This window comes from Echinops telfairi, unplaced genomic scaffold (genome assembly GCF_000313985.2).
Source record: "Echinops telfairi isolate 266 unplaced genomic scaffold, ASM31398v2 ScPeMD7_7466;HRSCAF=8504, whole genome shotgun sequence".
Classification (NCBI taxonomy): domain Eukaryota; kingdom Metazoa; phylum Chordata; class Mammalia; order Afrosoricida; family Tenrecidae; genus Echinops; species Echinops telfairi.
Window position 1 is genome coordinate 6,848,573 of NW_022111366.1, and position 25,027 is coordinate 6,873,599.

The 25,027-nt window shown below is 47.9% G+C and overlaps 1 protein-coding gene across 4 annotated transcripts in view; it reads right to left on the minus strand.

Annotated features, from left to right (window-relative positions):
- SLC22A15 (solute carrier family 22 member 15) overlaps positions 1–25,027 on the minus strand; it is a 128,428-nt gene that overhangs the window by 38,847 nt on the left and 64,554 nt on the right. For 2 of the 4 annotated variants that reach the window (XM_045283699.1, XM_004714861.2), the window contains 6 exons: positions 24,880–25,020; positions 22,902–22,987; positions 15,432–15,552; positions 13,974–14,046; positions 10,057–10,245; positions 6,954–9,748 (listed from right to left, as the gene is read on the minus strand). In XM_045283699.1, the coding sequence (XP_045139634.1) occupies positions 9,659–9,748; positions 10,057–10,245; positions 13,974–14,046; positions 15,432–15,552; positions 22,902–22,987; positions 24,880–25,020 (700 nt within the window). In that variant the 3' untranslated portion in view covers positions 6,954–9,658. Of the gene's footprint in view, positions 1–6,953; positions 9,749–10,056; positions 10,246–13,969; positions 14,047–15,431; positions 15,553–22,901; positions 22,988–24,879; positions 25,021–25,027 lie in introns of those variants that run through there. The other 2 variants (XR_006679425.1, XM_045283700.1) reach the window with 2 other exon arrangements.

Consider the following 25,027-nt stretch of genomic DNA (forward strand, 5'->3'; position numbering starts at 1 on the left):
TTTTTTTTAAAGCCAACGACACATAAAATTCAGGAGCAACTCAAGAATCAGGCCAGCACAGGCCAGTCACTTTTGTTGTGCCTTGAAAACAGGCTTTGCCACGTGTTTCTAGTGTGATTTAGGTAAATTATTTAATCTCATCCATAAAATGAAAAAACAGCAGTAACAAAAATTTCAGTTTTCTTCTGAGGATTAGATATGTCAAGCCATATTACAATTTTAGAACAATGCTCAATACATATAAGCTCTTTTAATTCAGTGTCTAAATAAGACCTGACATATAGTAGTTACCTAACCTAGCATGAAATAATATCACGAATACTACCAACTAGTTGAATAGATCTTTTCATCCTTTATGCACATTCCCCAAATGACAAACTTGAAGCTATTTGGGGTGGTTTAAAAGGCAGGAGAGGAAAATGAAAGATTATATATGTTTATATCCTACATTGTCAACCCATTTCTCATTTGGATGTCACTCGGCTGATTAGATTCTATTTCTATATTTAGTTCACTCTAATACATTGTTCTACTTAACCAAAATAATGCCAACTTTGTTCTTTGATGTTATGAATTGAATTGTGTCCCTCCGTCTCCGAAACAGCCCCTCCCTGGCCACCCCCACCCCCCAACAAAAAAAGCAAGACAAAACCATGTGTTGACTTCCTGGTCCTTGTCTCTGTGGATAGGGTCTGGGCTGGAAACAGGGTTTTCTTTGTTATGTTAGTGAGGTCACTCCAGGATAGAGTGGACCCCAAATCTCATCACTTCTGAGTTATAAAAAATACAGAAACACACAGAGACACAGGGTGACAAACCGCAGAAGACATATCTACAAGCACAGGAACAGCATGGATCACTCAGCAGATAGCAGAAACTAGAAACCCACCCAGGGATCACATGGCCCAGACCCTGAGTTGAACTTTGACCCTCCATAATGGTGAGAACTTTCTGTGAACTCATCCATTTGTGGTACTTGTGTTACAGCAGCACGAGGCAACCAAGACATTGAAACCCCCGGCCCCACAAAATTCTCTGCTGCCAGGCCTAACCTATGAACCATGCTTACTACCTCCTTTATCAGCTGAATCTGACCACACCTTTGTTTCTCTTGAAGGCTTCTCTTCAGAGGCTTTCTGGGAAGATGATAAATTCTTTCAGTGTCGAAATGCCTTCTATGTTACTGAGTTTACTGTAATATTAGTAATCATGAGATTCATTTAGGTAGAGTTAAGCTAAAGCTTAGGTTTGGTGTTAGTCTTAGTGTTAGGGTTGGTGTAAGACTGAAGTTATCCATAGATAAAAGAGACCTGAGTGTTACTATATTGATGGTTATGCCAAAGTCTTCAGAAAAATATTCATATATGGTAGGTTGCTTTTCTATGAGGGAAAGATGTTATTTTTTAAGCATTCTATTCTAACGTATTCTACAATTTAGTGGGCTGCACAGAACTTTGTCAATACATCCACTAAGGCCATTGACAAGTTTAATCAACAATATTCTTATTTACTTCTGTTCTCAAGGTAGGAAATCTTAGACCGCTCTTGAATATACTCTAATCCTAAGACTAGCCTCAAACAAAATGGTCAGATTCAATAAGGAGGTGAAGGTAGAGCGAAGGTCTCTCTTTGATTTAGAAATAGCCCTCTAGCTACTTTTGTTCCATTGACCTTTTCTCAGTCTGGCTTTGAGAAGTATTCCTTTTGAGTACGTTACTTCAGACAGACCACATAACCAATCTTCACTGCCCGGTGCCTAGACACCAGTCTTCGCTGCCCGGCGCACCCAGAAATGTAATGGGTGTCTACCGTGTCTCGGATTCTCTGCTAGTTCTTAAGATTACTCAAATGAGTAAGATACCATTTGTTCAATGTAGCAACAGCACTCTTACGGAATAGTGGCAAAAGACTACAAGACAGTGGGCGCAGTGTTGTAGTCTGAAACGTGGTAGAAATAAGAGATACAGCGTTGTTGTTGTTAGGTGCTGTCTGGTTGTTGCTCATGCATGGTGACCCAATGGACGCCAGAATGAGACAATGACGGCACTTGGGCCATTCCCACAACTTTGAGCCCATCATTGCAGCTGCAGTGTCAACCCATCTTGTCAAGGTGCTTCCTCTTTATCAATGACCCTCTATGGAGCAGGAGGCCTTTTCCCAAGGACTGGTCTCTCCTGATAATCTGTCCAAAGCACACGAGATGAAGTCTTTCCATCCTTGCTTAAAAAGGAGCATTCTGGGTGGACTTCTTCCAACACGAGTTTGTTCTTCCGTAATTGCAATATTCTTCTCCAACACTGTAACTCAAATACATCCCTTCTTTTGTAGTTTTCCTCATTCAATGTCCAACTTTCACATGCATATGACGCTATTGAAAATAACACGGCTTGGGTCTGGCTCACATTATTCCACAGTGACATTTGTATGCTTTAACACTTTAAAGAGTGTCTTGTGCAGCAGTCTGAGCCAGCATCACTTCATTTGACTGTTGCTTCCATGAGCATTGATTGTGGAGCCAAGTAAAACGCAATTCTTGACAACTTCAGTCTTTTCTTCATTTATCATAATGTGGCCTATTGGTCCAGTTGTAAGGATTTGGGTTTTGAGTTCCAAGCCATACCGAAGGCTGCAGACTTTGATTTTCTTTTTTTCTTAACAGCTTAAAAAAAATCATTTTATCGGGGGCTCACATCCATCCATTGTGTCAAGCACATTTATACATTTGTTGCCATCATCAGTTTCAAAACATTTTCTACTTGAGCCCTTGGTATCAGCTTCTCATTTTCTCCTCCCTCCCCCCTCTCCCCTCCCTCATGAACCCTTGATAATTTATAAATTATTATTTTTTCATGTCTTACATTGACAGATGTCTCCCTTCACCCACTTTTCTGTTGTCCATTCCCCTGGGAGGGAGTTATATGTAGATCAGACAAAGTGGGTGCATAAGCAAATGTGGTGAAGAAAGCTGATGGTGCCAGGCTATCAAAAGATATAGCATATGGGGTCTTAAAGTCTTGAAGATAAACAAGTGGCCATCAGCTGAGAAGCAAAAAAACCCTCATGGAAGAAGCACACCAGCCTGTGTGATCATGAGGTGATGACAGGACCAGGTATTGGGCATCAAAGACCCAGAACAAAAAAAATCTATTATTGTGAATGAGGGGGGAGTGTGGAGTGGAGACCCAAAGCACATCTGTAGACAATTAAACATCCCCTTACAGAAAGGTTGCAGGGAGGAGACGAGCCAGTGTGCAGTATAGCACCAATGTAACTTTCCTCTAGTTCTTTAATGCTTCCCCCCCACCACTATCATGACCCCAAGTCTACCTTATATATCTGGCTAGACCAGAGCATGTACACAGGTACAGATAAGTGCTGGAAACACAGGGAATCCAGGACAGATAAACCCCTCATGACCAATATTGAGAGTAGCCATACCAGGAGGGTAAGGGGAAGGTGGCGGGAGAAAGGGCGGAACCAATCGCAGACTTTGGTTTTCATCAGCCTGTGCTTCAACTCTTCCTCTCTTTAGCAAGCAAAGTTACAGCACCTGCATATCGCAGGTTGTTAATGAATCTTCTTCCAATCCTGGTGTTGAATTCTTCTTCACAGGATCCAGTTGCTCAGATTATTTGCTCAGCAGATAGATTGAACAGGTATGGTGAAAGGAAACAATTCTAATGTACACTTTTCTCAACTGTAAGTCAACCAATATTCCATTTTTCTATTTAAACAACTGCCTCTTGGTCTATGTACGGGTTCTGCATGAGCACAATGACATGTTCTGCAATTCCCATTCCCCTCAAAGATATTCAGAGTTTAAGATCCACACAACTGAATGTTTTTTCATAGTCAACTAAACACATGCAAATATCTTTTCCCAGATATTTGGCCTTGAAGGGGACATCATTTTTATTAGATTATACAATAAGAACTATAATGAGAAAGTACAAAATACTTTAAGAACATATAACAAAGAGAGAGATTGAAGATAACACTCTAGGAAAGAATCAAAATGGACAATTTAATTTGAAAAGACACTGTTGGAACATGGGAAATGATAGTAATTCATTAAGATGGTAACAAAACTCAACAGAAAGACTTACTAGGCTCACATTCATTTGTAAGCAGTTTATTCTTTCAAACAATAAGTGCAAGATGTCTCCATGGTAGCATGCTGGCTCAGCCAACTGGGTTAATAGGATCAACAACAAATGCAGATTTGGGGCCTTATTCATGGCCTGGCTTCTCCAAGTGATGGCTGGGTTATCCATTGTAATTTGTATTACAATGCTGCTACCAGATCCAGTGCACTTAGGATCCTTTAAAGACACATACACTTTAAGGGTATCTGTGATAGGCATCTATGTGACAAAAAAAGCAAATGAAGGAGTCATGTGGCCAGGAGGCAAGGAATGCTGTAGTCTGGAAGAAGCAAGGAATGGATTCTCACATGGGGCAGACAGAAGTATCCAATCCTATTGACAGTTTGATTTTAGCCCCTTAAGACTCATTTTGAGGTCTGACCTCCAGAACTCTTGAGAATATGTATGTACTGTCCCAAACCACTCTGTAATTTGTTCCAGCAGCAATTGGAAACTAATGCTGTTGCAGTCCAGTTGATTCCATCTCACAGGAATGCTACAGGACGATGTGAAACTCTCCCACTGCGTTTTGAAGCCTGTACTCTTTACAAAAGCAGAATGCCACCTGTTTCTCCTGCAGAGCAGCTGTTGGGGCCAAACTACTCACCTTTCCACTAGCAGCTGGGCACTTAAGCACTGTGCAAGCCAGGCTCCTCTGAAAATAAACACAGCACCCGATTACCCGTGTAAACCAAAACGTTGGTCATGAAATCAATTTGGTATGTCTCAAACAGTATTTTAAAAAAGTCAGATATGTTATCATTGTGTCTAGCAAGAAGCGTGTAAGCTTTGTTACATGGGCCAATGGATGGTGATTTTTTCCTACTTTCCATAATGGGATGTATCACTCTTATAATAAGAACAACGTTCCAATAAACCAACTGGAACCCAAGTAGCCGTACTTTCGGACTCACACTTAGTTAAGTGTCACTTAACATCCATGATAAGATCTGTGAAATAGGATATTATGTGATCCAGACATTGTCTAGGTACCATCTTATATATATGCAGCCCCCAGATCACAAATGAGTTCTGGTCCTAAAGTCTGTCTTAAGTCAAATTTGTATAGAAGTCGTAACAATTAAGTATGGTTCTATGGAATATTCATGAAATATTTTTCTTAGTAGGATATAGTATACCTTTTTATCTACAGAACACTGAAGAAACACTTCCTGATACACGAAGACATCCTCAACATAATACAGTAGTAATAATAATGTTTTGACCCATGTCAAAAAGTAGTGCTCGTTTGTTATTACAAACCACAATATGTAACTTGAATGTTTTTTAGCAATTTTTTTATTGTAAGTTACGTGGGGGGTTTACATTTCAAATCTCAATTTTGTATTCCACAGTTGGAAGTACTAATCAACCCCCTCAATAGTTTACCATTTACCTGCTCCTGATTGCTCTTCTCCCTCTTGTGGACTACCATCTTCCATTTCATCCATGGTAACACCATCAACCGTCTGGCCCGCTGCTTTACCTCACTGGTCATTGTATTGGGTCTGGAGACAGGTGTACTTGTGGTCATGGGTTGCCCCAATAGATGTGATGAGGTCCAGAATGTGTGATTACTACTAACTACCCACGGAAAACGAGCTTGTAACGAGCTTAAGTGTCTTGCATGTTCTCTTTGCTTCCTCTCTTAATGGTGGCTGAGGAATCGCCATTTTCCAGAGAAAGCCCAGCAAGATTCCACAATTTGGGAATTTAGGTCAGTCAGAAGAATGGTAGTGGGAGGCGGGGGGAGTGGGATTGCACAAGCGGGATTCCGAAGAGTTCGAAACAGAAACATTGATCAGGTCCCTACGGTATCTAAGGGGGAACGATGAGGCTTTCTACTCCCATAAACATTTAAAGCATTAGAAGCCCTCTAGGGCAAGTGGTTCTCAACCTTCCTAATGCCGTGACCCTTTCATACTGTTCCTCAGGTTGTGGCGACCACCCCCCTCAACCATACAATTCTTTTCTTTTTTTTTTAAACATTTTATTAGGGGCTCATACAACTGTTATCGCAATCCATACCCACATCAATTGTGTAAAGTGCATTCGTACATCATTCTCAAAACATTTTCTCTCCACTTAAACCCCCGACATTAGGTCCTCACTTTTCCCCTCCCTCCCCGCTCCCCCCTCCCTCATGAGCCCTTGATAATTTATAAATTGGTATTTTGTCATATCTTGCCCTGTCCGACGTCTCCCTTCACCCACTTTTCGGTTGTCTGTCCCCCAGGGAGGAGGTCACATATAGTTCCTTGTAATTGGTTCCCTCTTTCCTACCCATTCTCCCTTTACCCTCCCTGTTTCGCCACTCACACCACTGGTCCTGTAGGGCTCATCCGCCCTGGATTCCCTGGATTTTCAGTTCCTATCTGTACCAGTGTACATCCTCTGGTCTAGCCAGACTTGCAAGGTCGAATTCGAGTCATGGTAGTGGGAGTGGGGAGGAAACATTTAGGAACTAGAGGAAAGTTGTATTTCTCATCATTGTTACATCGCACCCTGACTGGCTCATCTCCTCCCCGAGGCCCCTCATGCAAGGGGATCTCCAGTGGCCTACTAATGGGCGTTGGATCTCTACTCCGCACTCCCCCCATCATTCACTATGGTAAGACTTTTCGTTCTGATGATGCCTTATGCCTGATCCCTTCGACACTTCGTGGTTGCATAGGCTGGTGTGCTGCTTCCATGATCATAATATTATTTTCATTTCTATTTCATCACTGTCATTGTGCAACTGTTATGAATCGGGGGACCCCTGTGAAAGGGTCGTTCCACCCCCAAAGGGGTCGTGACTCACAGGCTGAGAACCGCTGCTCTAGGGGCAGTTTGACCCTATTTCATAGGGTTTCTGTGAGTGGAATTGCCTCAATGGTCATGGATTTGGTGTCGGGTTCATGTGAGGAGCCTGGTGGCCCAGAGGGTTGACTGCCAGGTTGCTAATTGCATGGTGAGCCTTTCCAGCCCACCCACCGCTCCTCAAGAGCACAATGTGGCTGTCTGCTCCTGAAAATACTGTTTCAGGAGCCCTAAGGAGCAGTCTCTTCTGTGCCACAGGACCACCCGCGGTTGAAATCATCTTGATGGCAGTGAAATGTTTTGGTTTGGTACTGTGGCTAGAGTCCCTGGGTGGCACAAATGGCCACACTCAACTATTAACCAAAGGGTTGGAAGTTTGAACCCACTCACAAATGCATTGAGAAAAACAAAAGCAAGAGCAAAAAACCATGCCTGGTGAAGGTCACAGTCATGAACATTCTTTGGAGCCCAGTTCTATTCTGCAACACGTAGGGTGACCAGGAGTCAAAGGCAATGGGGCTTACTGTGCCAAGGGCAGTGTTCTTGGATGATGAGAAATATGAAGGTAAGTAAGACATACTGCTACTAGGATTCCATTTCATACATGCATGGGTTTAGTCCAGATAAAACGTGTTTGAAAATGTCTCTGTGATCAGTCCATGGCTGCGGACAAGTTTTTTCAGTCATGCACTTGTCTTAGCCTTGATAGGATTCCTTCAAAAAAGATCTCATTGAAACGGTCGCTTCTGAAGGGGACTGACTACTGGGTCAGTTAAATTCAAGGAAGAGAAGTCAACTCAGAAGGTTATAGTGACTGCTTATTGGGGTTCCAAGGGGGGTAATCTTGGCAGATGTTCTTTAAGGCAAAGGGTGATGATGGGAGATTACTAAGACGTTTAAAGAAAACTGCAATGGCGAGAAAAAGGCCAGGAAAGTTGGGCCAAGTAGCTTTTCCCCACAACAATGCCTTCTTCGAGGGGAGCAAGGGCTGCCCTTTGAGAATCTCACTGGGAAACCTTACCCATCGGCCCTACAGCCCTGGCATTGCCCCTTCAGACTCCCTTTTGTTCCCCTAAACTCAAATAACAGAGAAGAAACACCCGTTCAGGCCCCCGAGGATGCCGTCACTGCCGCGGCATGGCATGCACGGAGTGTAAATCAGGGAGCACCTAACTCCACAGGGACGTTTGAACGACAGACACGTGTCTAGACCCACAAGGAGGTGATGTGGGGAAACAAAAGCGTCCCGGTTTGGTATTTTTGTTTAAAAGGTTTTTATATTTCTGTAGTTATTATTTGCCTTACCATAATAGCAGAGATGGGTCATGGTGACGAGAAACCCGATACTAACATATAAACCAGAGCACACAGACAGTCATCGGAAGACATGAGAATACCTTAATAAATACAAAGGACAGACTGACATAATGCAAACTGAAAAGTTAATGTGGACGAGGACAAGGCGCATCTCTGGAGCCAAGTGGGGACACCACCCAGACACCCAGCAATAGTCACCATGATGTCTTCTCTTGACCTCTAACACTTTTTTTCTTGCCCTCCAAGGCATTTGTAGAGATGACAAATTCGGAACACGGGGACATTTTCCTAGATGGGGAAGTGACTAAAGGGATGTTCCCTCCAGGCTAATACTCCCATTCGCGAGAACATTCACGTTTCCTAAGGACACAGGCGTTTTCAGCAAACTCTGCACACATGGCACTTACCTGAAAATCGGCATTACTTAACGACAACAACAAAACAAAGTACCTAGATCTCCTTCTCTTCACCAAGACAGGCCGGGGCTGATCTAGGACAAGCAGCACTGGAATTCTTTATGGTATCCAACATTGTGCAACATTGACAGCAGATCCCACCACCCCAAAAGACAGGGAAGGCAATTTTCCTCTTCCTTCTTAAAACTGGGGGCTCAACATGCCACTTTTGAAGTGCCTTCCATCCTTCTAAAGCTTTTTCATTTACTGACCATGATTTTGAGGTGATTGCTGGCATTGGAAGGTTCTCTCGGAGGCATGTACATGTGGGGACTAAACAGGTGGCCCAGCCTGAGCATTTCGGGGCAGGTGGACAGGGCTCTGACTGCGAGGAGAAGCGCTTTGGTACATTTGGCTTTTACTAGTCCCTCATCTGTGGAACTAAAGGCACAAGTCCTCAAGCCAGCCCGTAGGCTGGGACCCAAGCTGTGAACAAACCGTATCCACCAAGATAAAGCCGAGTCCCACAAAACGCCTCTCACTGCTTGTCCTCTGGCGCAGAATGGAAATCTTAACACCGGATTCCTGGTGAGAAGCACCGGGAAGGGTTCTAAAGGGTCTAAAGATTCTACCTTCAGGATGACTTATCCCACTGAAATGCTGACACACTTTACAAATCTGCTTTTAGGCCATGGGGAAGGAAAAGAGGCATGCTCAAACTTCTGGAAACAGTCGGCCAGCCACGCTGCAATGTGGGTGGGGCCACTGGGTCAGAGGTGGCGACTGTGAGCTAAATCTGAATTCCGACAACATAACAATCGTTCCTTCAATGCAGTCAACTCCCCTCTCATGAGAGTTCTTCCCCAGCTTCTCCTCTGCCTCAAAAAACCATTCCGGGCGGAGTAGCATCCACAGAGGTGCAACAAGCCTGACCTCCGACACTCCTGGAGAATCTGCCGAGCAGACACACCAAAGACGACCCGGGGTTTCTGCGGCCCTTCACGTGATCATCTGAGTCTCCTCGTCCGCATCGTAAAACTCCTCCTCTTCCTCACTCTCGCTCCTGGACACGCTCTCCTTGTCCGCAGCCTAAGTCGGGAAGAGAGAAGAGGGCAGTCGCGACACATCTGAAGCGGAACTGGGGAGCGACCTATTCAGGGGACCCGGATCTCTCTCCTCCTAGGAAGTGTCCCCACAGTGTTCAGAGCATGTTAACACGCCACACCCATCGTGTGGATTACTCCCTGAACACCGCATTCAGCGGCGATGAGAACCCGCCTGCTTTCCAGCAGTCTGGTCCAGCTCTAGTGCACCTAAGCGGGGGATATCCCACGTTCACTTTCAAACTGGTCACTATTCAAGTGTTGGGTCCCAATGGGGAACAAAACGTGCCATACCTGTGGGGGGTCCAGGGACTGTAGAGCCAGCGCTTCCTCCCCCAGCCTGCGATAGGAATACACCTGGAGGTCGGAGAAGGTCTCCAGCAAGGGCCTGTGCAGGGTTTCAGGCAATAACAAACTCAGGAGGCCCGAGGCCAGGCCCGTGGCTCCAAAGACAATGAAGGGTAAAGACCACTGCACATCTCTCTGGAGGGGTGGAGAAGAAGCAAAATGTCAGTGTTGCTTTCCCAGCGGAGAACACCGGAAGAACCGTCATTGTGGACTCTCCACTTACTCTTCCCACGGGGAGCCCCGCGGGGCAGCACAGCGGGTAAGTGCTTAGCTGCTCACCGATGGTTGTCAATTCAAACACAGCGGCTGCTGGGGGTAGGGGAGAGAAAGCTGGCGGTCTGCTTCCATATAGACTACAGCTCTGGAAACCCTACGGGCAGTTCTACTGGTCCCGTGCATTGCTGTGGCCTGGAATGGACTGAGAATGCTTGCTTGCTTTTGTAATCACCCCATTAGAATCCACTCCAGAGCAATTGTCCTTCTTCATCGCAAACGGCCCTGGGAAGTCACCCAGTGACTCCTGGGAATGTGAAGGAGTCAAGAGAAAGCAGCTCGGGGCTGGGGCTTGGAGGCAGGGGACCTTTTCATCTGGGAGGAGGGGGTGTGCTGGAGAAGAAGGGGACACATGCCGTCTCCGAGCAGAGCAGGGTCCAAGACTGAAGGGAATCTGGAGTTCAGCTTCTACCTCATGCACGAGGGGGTACCCAAAACATCCGTGCTCACCTGCTTTTTTGATGTGAGGGGGATAGTGCATTTGGAGTTTGTTCCACCAGGTCAGACTGTTAATCAAGATTTCTAGTTAGAGGCTCTGAGAAGATTGCCTAACCATGTGCGACAAAAAAGGCCTGATTTGTGGCAGACGGGGGATTGTTTTTGCCACCACAACAATGCACCTGCTCACACAGTCGTCTCAGTTGTGCCAGTTTTGGGCAAAAATCAGCATGACTCTCTTGCTCCACGCACCTTACTCACCTGACCTCACTCCGTGTGACTTTTTGTTTCCTCAAATGAAGAGGGACACGAAAGGATAGCGAGTTGGTGATGTAGAAGAGGTCAAGGAAAAAACAAGGGAGGTGCTATCAGGCATCCAAGCAGAAGAGTTTGAAAAAACGTTTCCAAGAATGGAATCACAGATTTGACAAATGTATTGAGTGTAATGGAGAGCACTTTGAAGATGATAAAGCCGTTTTGTAAAAAATGTAAATACATAGCTTTGGGAAAAAAATCTGTTCTTTTGGGATTTTGGGGGGGTATCCCCCAGTATTAACATATAATACTCATACTCAAACTCACTGCCAGTGAGTGGACTGCAACCCTACAGGACAGGGAAGGACGGCCCCTGAAGAGTGCAACGGTCACTCTACAGGCGCAGCAGAAAGCCTCCTCTGTCTCCCATGGAGGAGTGTGGTTTCGAACTGCTGACCTTACCACGCATAGCCCCTCCACCAGGGCTCTCAGCAGTGATGTGCATGTATTCATCACTTAGGGCGTATGACAAAGCATTTGCTCATGACAACCTTTGGAGTTCTTAACCTGGGCACAATCCAAAATCCCAATCACCACCCCTGCCTTGAGGCCCTATGGCTGAGAGGCACAGAGCTCGCAGCAGCAGAGACAGGGGAAACAGAGTCCCGGAAGGGGACAACCTGGAGCACCGAAGAGCATGCTGACACACTGTGAAAAACGTAGTGAACAGCGTGAACCAGCTGTATAGAAGTCATTGAACGGGAACCTAATCTCTGGTGTAAACTTTTACAGAAAATATACAATAAAACATCATTTTGAAAAAACCAAAACTCTGGAGAGAAGATAAAATCAAAAGAAACCTACACCACACCCCCCCAGGGGGGGTGTTGTGAACAGCATGAAATGAACATTGTAAGGAGCTACACCATAAGCAATTGCTTCAGAGATCCTGCAGGATAATCGCAGGGAAATTTAGATATTTTCTTTAAAGACAAAGGGCTGAGAGATCACAGCACAGCAGACATCCCTGTGGGATGTTGGTTGGGGGCCTCTCTGAGAACTGGTTAACAGCCTTGAACCCAGCGCAGATGCTTCCTGGGATCTGGTCTAGGCGCCCAGTGCCCACACCGGTGGGGACAGGTGTCAGTGAGTGGGGCCACAGTCAGTTTAGGATCCCCCTTCAGATGATTTCTTTCTGTATGTGTGCCCCCACCCACAGCCCGCCCCCAAATCCAAACAAAAGATGGAGAAGGAGGGAGAGAGAGGCACCAGCAGGGAAAGGCAGAGAGAGAGAGAAGGGCAGCGGACCTCTCATCTCCTGGAACTACCCTGCGTACACACAGGTTCGTGGTACACAGGGTACTGTGGAGTCCAGGGAAACACACACTTCTACCTCCTCTAAACTTCACAGGACCCTCAGACACCAATAAACCAAGCCAAGCCCATGGCCGTCAATTCTGACTCAGAATCAAAGATCCCTTGATTTCATTTCCAAACCTTTTTGAAGGCCCCTAGTAGGGGGACGTAGACATGCCCCATAGCGTTTTGAAGACTGGAACCTTTTGCCGGAGCTGAATGCCCCGTGTTTTCCCCATAATGACTGAGTGGGGGTTCAAACTGCCAACCTGTCAGTTAGCAGCCAAGCCACCTTGGCGTCTTCCATACAGCACAGGCTGGGCATCATAACCTGGGGTCATTATCCAAAGAGGGACATTTTTCAGCAAGAAACGCTTGATGTTGGACCCATTTTAAAGAATGAACCATGGACATGAGACTCCAGCAGAAGAAGGAAACTGAAATGAAGTGCGAGATCTGGAAAGATTCTCGAATAAAGACAGCGCGTGGCAGCTGCAAACATGGCGAGGAGAGCGTGGCACCAGAGACACGCCCGTCCTGTGCAGTGGGGGCACTTAGAGCTGCTCACGGAGCAGGTTCACTGGGCCCCTGGGAAGAGGATCTAGTCACTGGTTGGTTGCTTCTTGGCAGTTACAGATCAGACAAGGGAGAAGCCAGCATATGAGCCCCATGGGGTCCTTTATAGAATCTGAGAATTTTAAGACCAGGAGATGTTTCAGTTCACACCCTTTCAACGTTCCGTATGATATTTAGAAAATGCTTCTCCCCTGGGACATGGAGTCGGTCTGACTCTTAGTGACCCTACAAGACAGGGTAGAAATGCCCCTCTGGGCTTCTGAGGCTATGAATCTTTACTGGAGCGGAAAGTCTCATCTTTTTCTAGTGGAGTGGCTGGCGGGGTTGAATTTCTGACTTTGCAATTAGCAGGTCATTGTGTAACACCAAGATGCCACCAGGGCTCCTCAGAAAACACATTTCTCTCTCTGTGTATGTGTGTGTGTGGCATGTGAGTGCAAACATGTATGGATATATGTTTGTATGGACTTAGCGATATACTACTAAATATATATATATATACATGCATATAGTATGTCTGTGAATATATACACAGACACACATATATAACTAAGTGTCCATCTCTGTTCTTTTCTAAGTGGTGTGTCTTTGGTGAAGGTAATTACTCCCCTCTTTCAGCTGCAATCCTCTTCTCTAATGCAGAGGTAACAACAAGGTTGACCTCAAACAGTAACTGTGACGAGGACATGAGCTAGCATCCTGTGGCAGGAGGGTGCAAGCTGCCATTCACAGACCCTCCACTGGCTGTCGGCTTATGCTGAGCATCAGGCCCATTGCAGGGGACAGGCCTCTTCAATCAGAGTCTGTTGGTCACTGGATTCTTGGTCACTCTAAAGGGCCGCAGCCATGTCCTCCCTGGTGGTGGGGTCTGACATCACATCTGCTTGTTACCTCCTCCTACTCAAAGCACAAGCATTCCCCGAGCAGAGAATCAAGAAAGGCAAAACAAGGAGGTACAAACCAACCAGGGAGGGGATGAAGGGAGCAATAATCCCACCAACTCGGGAGAACATGGAACACGTTCCCAGTCCGACATTCCTGAAAAGCAGAGAGAGAAAGGTCAGTTTGCAGAATCTGAAGAGTCACCGCCTCCCCCCCCCCCTCACCGTGGAAGTGCAGGACCCACAGAGCAGTGCCGCCTAGCAGCCAGGCCTTGGACGACGGAAATGCTGGATGGTGGCACTGTCCAATAAGAGGCGTGTGGCTCCCGCACACTGGCAATGTGGCATGACGCTGAGGAACGGAATTTCTAACTTAATCCAGTTGAAATTCCAGTAGCCACATAGGCTAATAGCTCTACGCTATTGGGCAGGGTGGCTCGAGAGGCTGTTGAGAACCACACGAGAGTCCTTTTGGCCCAGCAACTTTCTGTTTCTGCTGCTTTTCCGTCTCATGTGCGTTAGTTAATACAGCCATAGGAAGCCAGAGCTACATGAACGAAAAATTCTGTCCAGTTAATTAAACTCATCTTAACTATTGAATGGTCAAGAATGTCAAAAGGCGTGGACTGAGCCTGGAGTCTCAGGAAACCAAGAACATGACCTTTCTGGGGAGTGTGGGTTTGAAAGAGGCGGGAGGGAGAAGGACACCACTCACAGGTCAGGTGACCCTGTGATCCCACCCTAAGTAACCTCTGTAATATGTCCAAACCGTCCGCGTTTGGACCAAGTGGTCGTCCTCGCTTTGCAGCTAGTGAAGTAGGTTCGAAGAACAATGAGAAAATGATTAGCTAGTCATGAACAATCTGATCTCTTATTTAAAAAGAAAAAGATATTCAATCAACAGGCAGAAAGATCCACGTGGGTTCTTGCACAACTAAGAGAAACACAGGCTTCAGACAGAAACGGCTGGTTGGCCCAGAGGAGCGGCTTGTAACGTTTGCTGCTCCCTGACCCTTCAATTTGGGGGTCCTTCCTCACTAGCACCCAGACTGATTCTGAGGGGAAATTTAGGATGGAATATGTCCTTTCTAAGTGTGTTCTGCTCACTAAAAAGAACCCCAAAACCACCCCCAATCATGTTTAACATTGAACATGGAAGTCTAATGGTCACATATTACCACATGAGACTATCTTGGTAACCATTTTGCCTATTTGTTTATTCATGTGCCTTCTGAACTGTCGGCTCCGTGAGAACACTGCCCTCGTCCCCTCGGCCTGCTGCATGCCTGCCACGTGCCGGGGATGAGGGCAATGGCCTTCTGGCTGTGGGGCGAGCAGCGCTCTCTCCGGGGGCTGGGGGGGTTCTAGCGCAGAGGAGAGGGTACAGGAGGGCGTTCTGATAAAAGCCGACAGTGTGCACGCAGACAGCTGCAGTGCTGCTGTTGGCTGAGTGGCCGTGGATGCTGTTCTGACTGGGCCCCAGAAGAGCGGGTCAGGGAAGCACCTCCCGGAGAACACCCCACGAGTTCGTGTGGCACCTACCTGATAACAGTGGGGTACAGCTCCGAGGTGTAGATATACACAATGTTGAAGGCAGCGCTGATGGTCAGCTTCCCCAGCAGGGACAAGGTGTGGCTGTTGACCACGGCAAACACCCCCGTGCCTGAGGAGGGCGAGGGGAACACCCATGAGGGAAGGAGGTTCGGGGCTGAGCGGCTCTGCTTTCAACCACACACTCGGTGAGAAGGGCTGGGCGCCATTCCCACTGAGCGCCAGCAGCCACGAGGGTGCTACCCATTCCACACCACCTGGCACGCAGCGAAGTTCGCCATGCCCGTGAAACCCGGCACGTGGCTACACCTGTGCTCCTCTGGAGGGACAGAACACGCTGGAAACATCCACACCACAGCAGAGGAAGCCAAATGGAGAGCTTGAGTTGTATCTACCCAGGGGGACACCCAGCTCTCTTGCTTCCCAACCGTGTTGAGCAATCTGTGTACACTGGCAGCAGGGTGGGTTAGGGGAATTAGCCCGAGGGATGGGTGGGCCAGAGGCAGGCCCAGGAAACACAAACGTCTACTCTGCGTTCCTCGGTGTTCTCTCTAGAAGACACGCAGGAGCACAGCCCCAAAGAGCCCGTGGCTGTGCCGTCCATTCCGACCCACAGTGACCCCATGCGTTACAGAATGGGCACCAGGCCCTTCTTCCGTGGCACTGCTGACACACCTGAGGTTAGTGGTCAAGTCGAAAGCGCTTGTGCCACCTGGAAACCACCGCCCATGTTGCCGTCGGGTGCCACTGGGCCCATCTGACCCCGGCGACCCCACGTGTGCAGAGTAAAGCTGCAACGGCTGCAGCATTTCAAGGCTGTGCCTGGCCAGACTGCCAGGCTTGCCTTCCCAAATGACCCTGGGTAGGCTCAAGCCTCCGCCCTTTCACTTCACCGCATGCGCCACCCAGGGACTCCGAGACAGGGGCTGTGGCTGGCCGCCAGCGAGGCTGTTCCCGCTCCGTTAGCAGCCCTCTGTACGACAGGAGGGAACCCTGCCGGTCCTGTGCCACCTCCCCGTCCCTGCTGTGCTGGAGCCGCTGGCTGCAGACACTGTATGCATCCTCTTTGTCACCGACCGAGGAATGGCTGATGGTCAGACACAAAATACAGGGGGAATTCAGGAAGTCTCCTCCAGCAAGAAGTGCCTTGTGCCTTAAAAAGACTCAGAATTTAAGAGCTAGCAGCTTCCAAACCGCTTAACAGACGAGGCGAGAGCAGCCCCGGGTGGTGGAATTTGGCAGTGCCGGGGAGGCCATCTTTAAAATAGGTGGAGATTTATTTCACGGTCTATCTGGGAAGTGGGCATTGTCTTCGGGAACTTTGAGGTGTATTATGGGCTTCCCTCCGTAGGGGTGGAGAGAGCACTCAATTAGTTTCTATCACCGTCCCTCCAGCTGTTGGAGAACACCGGTGCCCACAGTACTATGGGGCATGCTCTGAGACACTCTAACAAGATTATACCTTTGCCCGAGGGCAGTCAAAACGGATTTGGGGCAGAGAGAGAAGTAAGTAAGCTCACCGCCATCCAGTCGATGCCAGCTCACAGTGACCCTCCAGAACAGGGTAGAATGCCCTGAGTTCCTGAGACCCTAACTCGCTACGGCAGCAGAAAGCCCCATCGACTCCTTTGTTAATTCTTTAATCTCCCCCCACCCCTCACCCCCTCGTTTCATTTTGAATGGCTTCTTTTGGTATGTCTTAAAATGTCACAATTTTTTTCTTCTGCAAGTCTAGTGTGCTGTTAACTGTGTATTGTATAATTTCCTCCCCAAGTACTGTGTGTGTTTCATCTCTGCATGTTGCATTTATGCCTTTTACATAGTTCCCATTTTTCTATTCATTAAGCTCATGCTTTCTTCTATTTTCTAGAACATGTGGAGTGTATTTATGACAGGTGTTTAAGCATTCTTATCTCCTAATTCTATCACCTGTGCCGTTTCTGGTTTTGCTTCTGTGGATGGTTAGTTCTCCTGGCTGCAGGTGATATTCTCTCCTGTTTATATACATGCTATGTAAGTTCTGAGTGGATGCTACAGATTGTGTGCCTTCTGCAACTGACTGCATTCTGGCTTTTAGTATTCCTTTAAATCTCACGGGTCTTTGTACTGGGATAGAAGTGAGTTTAGTTGGCTTCATGTGAGCCGCCTGAGGGAACTGTTCATTTGTTTCTCTTTTGTGAATTTCATAGCAGCCTTCCCTCTAGGGCAAATTTAACCAAGAAGTTCTCTTCCCAAAGTCTCCTGTCTAGCCAATGAGAACTGTTAAGTGCTGGTGGCTCTGTGTTCCCAGAAAGGAGCCCTCAGAGTGCAGTAGGTTAGGTGCTGGGCTGCTGACTGAAATACGGATGGTTTGGGCCCACTAGCCTCTCCATAGGGGAAAGGTGGGAGTGTGCTTCTACACTGATTTGCTATCTCTGAAATGCTAGGGAGCCTTTCTACTATGTCCTACAGGGTCGTAATGAGTCGGCATCCATTCAACAGCAGTGGGGTGGGTTAGGGTGCCCCTAAGAATGGCTCTACCTGCTCCTTTCTGGCCATCCTTTCTCTAGGTCTGATGCGTGCACAGACTAGCAAGTAGTCAAAGATTACTTGGGGCCTCTTCCTGGGTGCAGCTCCCTTCTCTCTGGTATTCTACCCAGCACATTCTAGCCATCTTGACGTCCCCAAGGTTATAATTCTGTATCCCGAATGCAACAAGAGCACTGGACTGTGCTGAGCTCCCCTCCTGCACTGTGGCCTGAAAGCCCAGTGGTAAAGCCTGAGGAGAGCCATCTCCATTGCCATCCTGGCCAGAGGGGAACTCCCACAGGGTATTCAGTTGTCATTTCACACAAGGTATCTTCTTGTATTGTTCTTGTTGAATCACTCATTCCCCACTGGATTGAAAAGTGCTTTAAGGCCAGGAACTGGGCCTTGTTTAAGAATAGTATCTTGTCTATAGCAGGTAGGAGAGCAGTCAAATGAGGAAGGGACACACAAGCCAGGGTTGAGCAAAGAAATGTGGTTTCTCTGCAGCCGAGAATTGGGGGACGTCCTTCGGCTATGAAACAACATAGGTGCCCTGTGCCCTGACGTCTGAGTATTCCAATTCTCTGACAACGGTTGTCCACAAGTGCCCAGAGCTACTCTGACAACCCAGGTTCCTGGATCCTGGCTAATCTCCATCAGGCCTGCCCACTGAAAAGATAGAGCTTGGCCTCACCAGGCAGCTCGACTCTTTTAAAACCACTGCTTCACCATTTGCAAAGAATGCTTTGGTTCTAGGCAGACATAGTGGTGCACACAACTACGTGTGCCACCACTAACCCGAAGGTTGGCAGTTTGAATCCACCCACCAGCCACAGGTGGGTCTCTGTGAGCTGAATTCAACTGCCATCTAAGAACAACACACTCTGGGTCTATAACTCTCCGTGAGACAAAAACTTCATTTTCAAAGGCCCGCTTGACTTTAGAGTCAGAAAGGCCTGAGATCTGAATTCCAGATGTGCCACTAAGTAAGTAGCAACCTGTGCTACCTGGGGATAATAGTTGATTTTTTTTTTTTTTTGGCAAATGAAAGGGAAACAGCCCGACTACCAGTATTATCAGCTGCACCGTGACCCTTCCGTAAGGAAGCACAGAGAGCAGCTGACACTGGCAGCAGACAAGCGGGTCTTGGAATCAATCATGGGTGGCCCCTGACTTAGGACTCCTAGGCAAGTTGGTTCTGACATAAGTCAAATGACCCCTTCTTAATGTTTTCATGATTGCTTTTTATTATCAGGATCTTTATAAACCCAACCTTTGCCTCTGAGGGTTGGCTCGAGAATGACAACATTGGCAAGGTACCTGACATAAGCCTGTCAGCAGTCCATGTCACTGATGATGACAGGGCATGAGAGAGAAACTGGAGGGTCTAAGTGTGGTGTGGCGTAATTCAAACACCTCAGAAGCTGGGATTACCCGTAGTGGCCACCCAGGAACATTAACCCCACTGGAAAGAGTATTTACTAAGAGGCTAGTCAGCGTGCAAAGATGTTCTGGACAGGGCATGCTTGCCTAGTAACTACAAACCATGGGCTAATGAGAGGCAAGCAACATGCTTTCTAGCATACTGTCTATCTTTTCTAATGGTTACAAATACCAGCGACTCATAAGTAGACAACTGCCCCCTACCTCTCGCTGCTGACACCAAGTTGGGGTACAGAAGGGCACGGGGATGGTCAGAGAGGAAGGGATGAACTCCCATCCAGTGGGAAACTGTGGGAGCACACAGTGTTCATGTGCCCCAAGCACCCCCAATATGCATGGAGGCTTATTTATCAATTCTAGGTATTTTTCTCTACACTCTGAGCCAGTTTTTCAGTATGTCATTTAGAGCTCAGAATTTTGAGAGAAAGAAAACCCTCAGGGACTTGGAAGAATGTCATCAAAATACACTTAAGGAGTAAACACTAACGTTTTGGGGACGTTGAAATTGCGAAGATTCAAAGTAAGATCAGAGGCCCGAGAGTGGACTCTATGCTCGTGTAGAGAGGACGCTGCAGAGCAGGAGGGGCCATCTGTTCTCTTTCCCAGGAAGGGATATGATGCAAGGAGGGGCACTCCACTGTGGGTGCAGAGGACCAGAGTCACCGACTAAAGGTCATTAGGAAATGCCTTCCCAAGAAATCTTCACAAACAGACTAGACGTCCACTCCTCTAATAACCAAACAAAACCCACTGCTGTCAACTAAATTCCTACTGATAGCAAACCCACAGGACAGTCGCAGTGCCCCATAAGGCTCTCAAAGGTTGCATAACTCTACATAAACACACCGCCACAGCTTTCTCCTACACAGTGGCTGGGGGTTCACACCGCCAACCTTTTACTTAGCAGCCTAGTGCTTTGACCACCCGGCTCCTCTATGTCAGAGCAGAGGCTCCTCCTCCTGAGGAGTATTTGTAGAGCGTGCAGAAGACCCAATTATGCTCTGCTTCTCACCCAGTGTCCACCCAGGAGCACAATCGGGATGCAAGCAGGGCTCTGAATCGCTTCTTTCCGGTTCAGTCTAGGGCAAGGAAGCCACACTGGAATGGATGCGCATTTGGAACATAGGGGTGTACTGAAATGAAAACCAGAGTGGGAAAGACCACCGGTGGCTAGAAGTGCGTCCTCCCTCTTAGAAAGCAAGGGAAGTGTGGGTGCCACATAGCAACCAAACCTCTTGAGGAATCGAGTCAGAGGCAATGGCACTCAGCTCGAACGGGGCTCAGGGTCTGCTTTGTGGGTCACACTCCAGAGGCCTGGCAACAGCCCAACCTCCTGAATCAGGCTCCTGCAAGGGTTCACTCACTACGCCTTTCCCCGTCTTTCATTCCATGGTTCTGCTCCATAATCTTTCCAGTTCCCGTTATCGTGCCTGTACAACCACGGTTGACAAATTCTGGTCTGTTCTGCTTTCATGACTGAAGCCCTGGGCCAACCTTCATATTGATTGCAAGTGAAGAGAGACGTGGGTCCTGGTCCAAGTGATCCATCGCAAACCACGTTCCCTTTGGGCTGTTGCTTTGCCATTTCTAATACAAAATGACTTCAGGAAAGGGCCAGGTGAAGTCTTAGAGGTGCGTTAATTGACAAGTCCAAATACCGTGGAAGAGAAGAAAGGCATGAATTGGCCTGGCTGACCCAGGTGTGACAGGTTACTGGCGGGCCTCCAGGCACAAAGAAAACACCTCTACCAAATGGTAGCCACAACAGTGAATCGCTAGGCTGGCGACATAATTGAATTCCTAAGTGACCTCCGAATTACAAAAGTTGCTGAACATAAAGCTACAATGGTCTATAGCCCAACAGTGTCATGCCCCAGGTGTGAACTGGGCACTCGTTCTTTCTGCAGGCCCTCGACAGGCACCGATGTGAGTGATCTCTCCTCTTGCTGGCACTAAGCAGAAGCCCCAAATTTCATAGAGGATAGGAACTAGGCAAACTTAATACACACGCTAGTCTCCACGATCCCATCACAGGTTGTTCGGAGCAGAACCCTCACCGGTGAGCCGACTTGCATGCTGAATTCAAGGCACGGAGCTCCAGCCTGCACCCGGCCACACGTGAGGGGTACAGGAGCGTTAGTTATCCAACAGGTGACACGCACAGCCTCGGCGTTGGTAATGAAATGAGGGTTAACTTTAGCCCGAAGGAAAAGCCATTTACCAGGAGTGTTTAATGAATGATGGGCCGTGACGGAGAAGCGCTCTTTCAGCTGCATCTCCAGTATTAATCCAGGCTTGATGCTCTGCCTTCGCCCACAGATGCTCACCCGGAATGCAGACTCCGTAATGGAGCCTGGTTAAGGTCCGCCCATGAAGCTGCTGTTGGACCACCCACTCTCTGCCGTGGACAAGCCCCACACAGTGACGAATGCAGTGGGCAGCTCGCAGGCCGCAGGTGTGCCGGGGCAGGAAACAAAACAGGGCTGAGAACCAGCAGGATCTACAGAATGTCCATAGAAGGGCTGTGGTCAGTTTAGTGGAGGATGGCCAAGGGAGGTTTTCTCGAAGCTGTGTTTGCAGAGCAAAGCTATAAATTCAAGGGGCCTCCAAAAAGTGTGAAAGGGGGAGGAAGGGGGAGCCCATCACAAGGTTGGATATAGCCCCCCAACCCCTGAAGGGGAAGAATAACAGAAATGTGGGTGAAGGGAGACAACGGACAGTGTAAGATACAAAATAATAACAATATATAATTGATCAAGGATTCAAAAGGGTGAGAGGGTGGGGGAGGGAGGGGGAAAATGGAGCTTATACCTAGGGCTCAAGTAGAAAATGTTTTGGAAATGACAATGGCAACATAGTTACAGCATATACGCTTGATACAATTGTATGGAATGTTATAAGAGTTGTAAGAGCCCCCAATAAAATGATTGTTTTTAAAAAGGGCATAAAGATTCCATTCTCTTTTAGTTCCACTTTCCCCACGAACTTTCGCAGCCCCCTTGTCGATTCAAGCACCAAGGTTTCTGAGGACGTTTGTCTGTACTTTAAATAGGACTGGGAGCGAGGTGACCGTCCCGAGGTACATGGGCATGCTGTTGCTACGGGGTGGCTTGGAGGAGAGATTCAGTGCCTGCCGAGGCCACCATGAGGGGCCAGCGCTCTCTGCTCCTGAGACCGAGGGGCGCGAGGAGGGCAATCTGCAGTCTAAGGCAGCGTTGCTTTGGGTGCAGAAATAGCTGGTCCACATCGCCTTCACATCAACACCTCGACCCTCACCACTACGCCGCGTCCCAGCCGCCCAGAGGGTCGCATAACAGCCTGAAAGAACTCGTAGTGCACCTCTAAGCACTTGATTCACCCACAGAATAGTTCAGGCAATGGAAAGAATCTGGCCCATTATACCCCGTACAATTGCTGAGTAATATGCAATCACAGACATGAAGCATGGCACATGGTAATCCCGCTAGTAGACTGAGATTCATTGTCCTCGTAGAAATGGCAAAGGCGTACCTTTCTTCTCTGGCAGGAACATTACAATCAGGCAGGCTAGGCCTCCCAGGCACAGAAACGCCGCTAATGTCCTCTTGCGACCAAACCTGCATCACCGGGAGAAAGGACGCCCTGCTATTAGGACTCTCACCAATCCAGTGGCTCCTTTCCCGAGTCCCTCTGAAGGTCCTCACCGAGTCACCTTACGTGCTATCACTTCCCCCCCCCCAATGAAATCACCCCACCCCCCAAAGACAGAGGTAAGCTAGCTTGGTGAAAGGATTCGGGGATGTAGGGGGATAGCACATCATGAAATCCGATGGTCTCGTTCCCAGGCACTGTTTGAAGTATTTTCCGTCTATTGCCTTATTTAGTCTCTTAACAAACCTGTAAGGTCCATGCAGCTAAAATCGCCACATGTATAGAACATGCAATGGATCGATGGAACATGGAGTCTTTGAGCTCCTCCCATTGTCTGGCTACCTGAAGCTTAAATAGCTAAAAGTCTCAAACACAGCTAAAACAATCTTCTTCTCTTTAAAGCACCAGCAAAAGGGGAAGGTATGTGTGTGTGTGATGTGCACGTGCGTGTGCATAAGAGAGAGGGAGGTGGGGGAGGCAACAAAACTCTTGCTGATAAGGTCAAGATAAAGTCGAATTTATTGTACACTTTACTGAGAGAAGTAATTTTCAATTGAGTGCTTTTCCATGGAAGAAAAAAGGTATTACCATTAATAGGCTGCCCTTTGCTGAGGGTCTGCTAGAAACTTCCACAGATTCAATTTTATAGCCATTTTTCCAGGTAGAACTTAGAATGCCTAGCTTCCGGGTGAGTGCATGGAGACTTGGGCAAAGTCATGCAGCCAGCAGGCAGGCACACCCAGACAGGCATTCAGGTCGGCCTCATCCCTAAGCCACCGTCCTTCTCACCCCTGGGTGCTTCAGCCCTGCGTCTGGTCCTAAGTGAGAGATGACAGGTCTTGAGACTCGTCGGCCACCTTGGTGTCATTCTGCTGGGCAACCGTTACCAAGTGCCTCTCCAGTGCCAGGGCCCGTGCCTGGCAGGCACTAGCGATGCAAATGCAAGGGTACATCAGATGCCCCGCATGCACAGCGTGACACCTTGGGACTCCGGAGGTGGCTGTTTGAAGCACCCACCGACGGTCACTGTGCACAGAGAAGGGCCACCTGGTACAAGTGGGGGTGCTGGGGAAAGATTGCCCCCATGCTGCCGGAGCCAGATCCTGGAGCACGCCGAGAGAAAGATGCAGTCACTGCCAGGGGTGGAGCCAGCAGAAGCGACAGGGAGTTTTCCCTGGGAGAAAGGCCTTTGATGTCATGGAATCCGCATGGGCCCTGCCCTGCCCCCACCTAAACACCCGTGACCACAGCACCACCGGCAGGGCTGGACACGCCCGGGTTGGGTAAAGGACTCCGGGAGAATTAGAAATGCGGGCTCGAAGCGCACACAGGAAGGAGTTGTCAGCTGTCCTAGAAGCTGAGAGAGGGAAGGACAGGCGCTCCGTAAAATGACGGTTGAAAAGTGCTTGCAGCCGTGTGTACTGACCAGGAGTAGCCGAAGCAGGGGGTGTGCTCTCCCTCAAAGAAATTCAGTGCATCCTGGGAGATGCGAAAAGCCTTTCTAATCCCTCTCTCTTGTCTTCATGTAAAAAGTTAGAAGTTAGATTAACTGGGTTGATGGGTTCCCAGCTACATAGAACTGGTGATCTCATCTATTGAGATTAAAGACACATACACATGCAGTCTAACCCCTTTAGAGGGTAGGTAATGGCCTGTCCATATTGGATTAAACTAAACCCAAGAAATACTGAGCCAAAAGAGGAATTTTAACTACACTTGGCCTTAAAGGAACTCGAATCATCACAGAGCAGCTAGCAGACACTCCATATGGACACAGGTATGTATGTACCATATGTACACGTGATATGAGAGAGAGCGAGAATTCCATAGGGTACACTTCACAGTCATCTATACTCACCATTTTTGGTTAATCAAGTAGATGCAGATAGGGTACGATGGGATCTCTATGAGGCCAGATAGCGCCAAGTTGACATAAATATTTCCCCCTAGGTCACCAGCACTCAGCGTCAGCCCATAATACACCAAGCTGCACACAAACCTGCAGG